The following is a 4,709-nucleotide window of genomic DNA, read 5'->3' as shown; positions in this document are numbered from 1 at the left end:
GGGAGCTCCGGGCCCTAGGGACTGGCGGAGGGAAGTCCTGGAGGGGATGGATGGGGGACGGTGGACTCAGGTCCGGGGCTGCAGGCTCTCACCCTCACCCCTCGCCGGGCGCTTCTCTTTCTCCACCCAGAGTGAGTTCCCGGCCGGCGGGGAAGGTGGGGAGAGGCATGTACGGCGGGGAGGGGCTGCCCTGAGGTTTCTGCAGCCGGGCTGTGGGTGCGTCTCCGAGTTTGAGGTAGAGTGTGGTTGTGCTTGGCAAAAAGGGAGGGAGGGGTGCCCTCTGCCTGCAATCACCCACCTCACCCCAGACCTTGGGAACAGAAAGGGTTGGTGTGCTGGCTGGCTGCTAAGGCAGACTTTATTCAGAACAGCTCTGGGGCCCGACTGAAAAGCTCGAATCAGGAGTCAGGCGGTGGACTCTCTTCCCCCAGCCTCCCCTGGCCCGAGTGCCTTGTGACTGGAGGACCCTGATGGGGCTTTTCTGGCTGTGGCGGAGGACGGAGCTCAGTGCCATCTTCAGGGAGACCAGGGGCTACGGAAGGGAGGGGAAGGGTCGCCGGACCTCCTGATACAGGCCCTGGCCGGGCTCATCCACATCTGGATAGGCCTGGAATTGAGGCCCACGTCCCAGCCTGATGGGTGGTGCTGGCACTGAAGTGCCCAGCCTGGGCAGCGCCTTCTGCCATGAACTTTCTGAAGTCCTTTTAAAGTCCCCCCGGAGCCTCCTTTTGCCAAGGAGGGCAGGGGCAAAGGGGTCCTGGGGACAGGAGGTGGCCAGAAAGAGGGTGTAGAGGAAGGGTGTAGGGCGAAGCAGCGACTACAGCCATCCTTGGGGCTGGGGCCTGGCCTGCTTCAGGCTCCAAGTCGCAGACCCACTGGAGGATACAGATTTGGGGTCAGGGGCCCTGGGCCTGGGTCTGCCAGGCTGCATGGACACAGCTCCCAGATGGAGCTGGAGGTGCCTGTATCTGCGTTGGAGCAGAAGATCGGTGAGAGAGAGCAAAGAGACCAGGAGCCTGGGGAGGAGGGGTCTGGGGCACAGGCTCAGGAGCCTGCATCTGGGGAGGAGCGGGTGGTCTGTGGTTCACAGAGTTGGGTTCCTGGACGTGTAGGGGTGGGGGCCCATATAGGGAAGTTTTGTGGCTTTGAACAGTACCCTGCCCTGTTCCCTGCCGTACCAGCCTGGCATGGGGTGCCAGGAGTGAGTTCTCCCAAGTTGGGCAGTGCCTGGAGTGGAGCCCAGGGTGGGATGGTTGAAGTTGGTTGGACAATTACAGATCTCCGAAGCTATCCGCTTGTGGGGTCAGAGTGTTCTTGGGAGGGTCATGCGTTCTGCTGGACAGTGTCTGTCCTTCCTCTGTGAGTACAAGCCACATGCTAGAATGCGCTTCCAAGGGGCGGGAACATGGCCAGAAACGGGTCCTGTGGGAACAGAGGTCTGGCCAGTGGTGGGGGGGTGGTGGTAAGGACAGGTCAGGGGACGGGTGAGGGTGAGGAGACTGAAGCTAAATATCACAGGGAGTGGGCAACCTGCTCACTCTGGGCTGTGTCTCATGCAGCTCTGGAGACTGACAGTTGAGGACATAGCGACACGTGACTGGCTGGCACGCGTGGGGTTTTGCTCATGATTTTTCCTCTCTTTCCATCTCTTGGACATTGACAGGCTTTTGGGTGCAAAGTGGTGGAAGGCGGGGAGAAGAGCTCATGTTTATTAAATGTGTACTACGTGTGTGGCAGGAGCTGTTATTCTTTCCTCGCAACGTTTCTTATTCCCATTTTACAGATGAAGAAAGTGACATAGGGAGGTGATGTAACTTTGTCCAAGGCCGTGAACCTAGCAAATAATCACAGTAAGGTTTGAAGCCTGGTCTCATTCCCAAGACCCCGTTTCCAGGGAAGTGTTTTGAAGTTTTGAAGGCTTTCCGAGGGAACTTGGCAGAGTGTGCTTGGGAATGGGGGTTTCCCATGTGCAGAGAGGTCCCCAGGCTGCCTTTTGCTCTGTGGGTCCCTGGGTGTCAGCTTGAAGCACTGCTTCTGTGGCCACCTGCGGCAAGTGCTGGGTACTCCTCTTGTGAGTACAAATGTCAGTGCTGCTAGCTCTGCAGGTTTAAGTATGAGGAGCCCCTCAGGGTGCCCCGTGGCCATGGAGGAGTGTAGCCCTGGAGGGGACACAGGCATCCATGGTGGCAGGGCTCTCACCCTCACCTTCTGAGCTGGGCTCAGCTGGAGACACGTCCAGGGTTTTGTCAGGGAGTCCTCCCACCCCAGGTCAAGACACTTCCCTCCCAGAGACGTGAGATCTGGGGCTGACTTGATTACTCGTGATCTCTAGAGTCTGGGCCGGCTGTGTAAGACTACAGTGGACCTCAGTTTCATTTTGTTTTGTTTGGCTGTCACATCTGTCCTGTGCACTGGGTGGCCACAGGACCAGCCTCACAGGGTTTTGGTTCAAAGCAGAGGGAAAGTGCATGGAAGTGTTGTCTATCCATCCATCCCCCAACCCATCTGTCCACTCAGTGAACATTCATTTAGACCCTTCTAGGTGTTGAAGATGTGGCAGTGAGCAAAACCAGCCAAAATCTTTGCCCTCGTGAGGTTGGCATTCCAGTTAGGAGAGACAGACAATGAACAAATAAGAAAAATATATAGAATGGCAGTTGCCGATAAGAGTGGTGGAGAAAAATAAAGCATAAAGCTCGGAAGAGAGATAGGGAGCGCCAGGAAAGGGGGTTGCTATTTTAATAGAGTGGTTAGGGAAAGCTCACTGATAAGGGGGTGTTTGAGCTGTGACCTGGAGGAGCCCTTGTTCTAGGCAAAGGGGACAGCAAGCACCAAGGTCCCAGGCTGCCTTGTGCTGGTGTGTTGGGGAACAGCAAAGAGGCTAAGTGAAGCAGAGTGCAGAGAGAGAGATGGAGAATCATAGGATTATCACTATTGTTTCACGTTAACTTCTCTGAACTAGTCCCTTGAGCTTGCTTTTTTTCTATCTTTTCAACATATAAATTGGTTGAATACCTACTATGAGCCAGGCTCAATGCTTAGGGTACTTGGGGCTGGGGATAAAGTGCTGAACAAACTAGGTATCATCCCTCCTTTCATAACACTTGGAGTCTGGGGGCAGAGTCACACAATAAACGAGGGGTGTTGTGGTTGCTGTTCAGTCTCTTAAGTCTTGTCTGACTCTTTGCGACTCCAAGGACTGCAGCACACCAGGCTTCCCTGTCCTTCATCATCTCCTGGAGTTTGCTTAAACTCATGTCCACTGAGTCAGTGATGCCATCCAACCATCTTGTCTTCTGTGGCCCCCTTCTCCTCCTGCCCTCAGTCTTTCCCAGCATCAGGGTCTTTTCCAAGGGATGATTTAGTTTCAGTTGTGATCAGTACTACGGAGGGAATGCATGGAGAGTGAATAGGGACCAAACCTAGTCTGGGTGGGGGCGCTGGGACACCTCCCTGAGGAAGTTACGTTTAAGCTGGAACCTGAGGGAGGGTTTGACTTTCACTTGGTGAAGTGTGTGGTGTGTGTGCGTGCGCGCGCACGCGTGCAAGATCCCCCCTTGTACAGAGGTCACCAATTGGCAGCTCACAGGCTGAATTCATTCCATAGATGTGATTTATTTGGCTTGCAGTATTGAGAAATGTTGGTTACTTGCCAAAGTTTAATTTTTTTTTTTTTAATCTTTTGACCGCACCACATGGCATGTGGGATCTGGTTCCCTGACCAGGGATGGCTCCTGGGCCCCCTGCTTTGGGAGACTGGAGTCTTAACCACTGAAGCACCGGGGAAGTCCCTTGCCAACATGTAAAACCAGGAGATGGCGTGTTAAAGTCTACTTTTTTTTTAAAGCTTCTGTTGAAAAATCAGATGGGATTCCCCTGGGACAGCAGTGGCACCGGTGCCCCAGTGTGGGGTGGTGCTAGCCCCTGTACCGGGTGTGCCCTCTCTCCTGAGCCAGGCGGCTTTTCACACTGAGAGGCGCTCGAGTCTGTGACCACCAGATCAGTGCCTTGTAGGGAAGAGGTGGATGTTTAAGTGAACTGCATCTCAGCTCTTACACTTGTGTGGCTGCTTGACCTTGGGCAGGTGACCCCACCCGTTTGTGCTTCGGTTTCCTCACCTGTTGATTAGGGCTACCCTGGTCTTCCTCAGAGTCATCTTAGGAGGAGGATGTGCCTGAAAGCGCTCAGCTCGGCAGCAGGAAGTGCTCAGGTAGTGAGAGCTGCTGGTGGTGGCGGCTCTCACTAACTGAGCAGGGTATTGACACCGTCTCATTCCCTTCCTCCCTGCAGGATGTCATGGTTTAGCGGCCTCTTGGTCCCCAAGGTGGATGAACGGAAAACAGCCTGGGGGGAGCGCAATGGGCAGCAGCGGCCGCGCCGTGGGACCCGCACCAGTGGCTTCTGCACGCCCCGCTACATGAGCTGCCTCCAGGGTGCGCAGCCACCCAGTCCGACGCCCGCCACTGCCCCTCGGTGCCCCTGGCAGGATGAGGCCTTCATCCGGAGAGGGGGCCCAGGCAAGGGCCCGGAGCTGGGGCTGCGGGCGGTGGCCCTGGGCTTCGAGGACCCTGAGGTGGCCGGGGCCGTCGGAGCAGCGGAGGTGGCGCCTGCCGTGGCCACCAGGAGCAGGCGGGCCTGCTGGCGCCAGCTGGTGCAGGTGTTCCAGTCGAAGCAGTTCCGCTCGGCCAAGCTGGAGCGCCTGTACCAGC

At 56.2% G+C, this 4,709-nt stretch overlaps 1 protein-coding gene across 1 annotated transcript in view; it reads left to right on the top strand.

Annotated features, from left to right (window-relative positions):
* ADCY6 (adenylate cyclase 6) overlaps positions 1-4,709 on the top strand; it is a 21,253-nt gene that overhangs the window by 1,158 nt on the left and 15,386 nt on the right. Inside the window, exon 2 of the mRNA XM_010858061.1 lies at positions 4,291-4,707. Within this exon, the coding sequence (XP_010856363.1) occupies positions 4,291-4,707 (417 nt within the window). The remainder of the gene's footprint in view (positions 1-4,290; positions 4,708-4,709) is intronic.

Source organism: Bison bison, unplaced genomic scaffold (genome assembly GCF_000754665.1).
Source record: "Bison bison bison isolate TAMUID 2011002044 unplaced genomic scaffold, Bison_UMD1.0 scf7180017864383, whole genome shotgun sequence".
Classification (NCBI taxonomy): Eukaryota; Metazoa; Chordata; class Mammalia; order Artiodactyla; family Bovidae; genus Bison; species Bison bison.
This window is presented reverse-complemented; position numbering and strand designations above follow the sequence as displayed.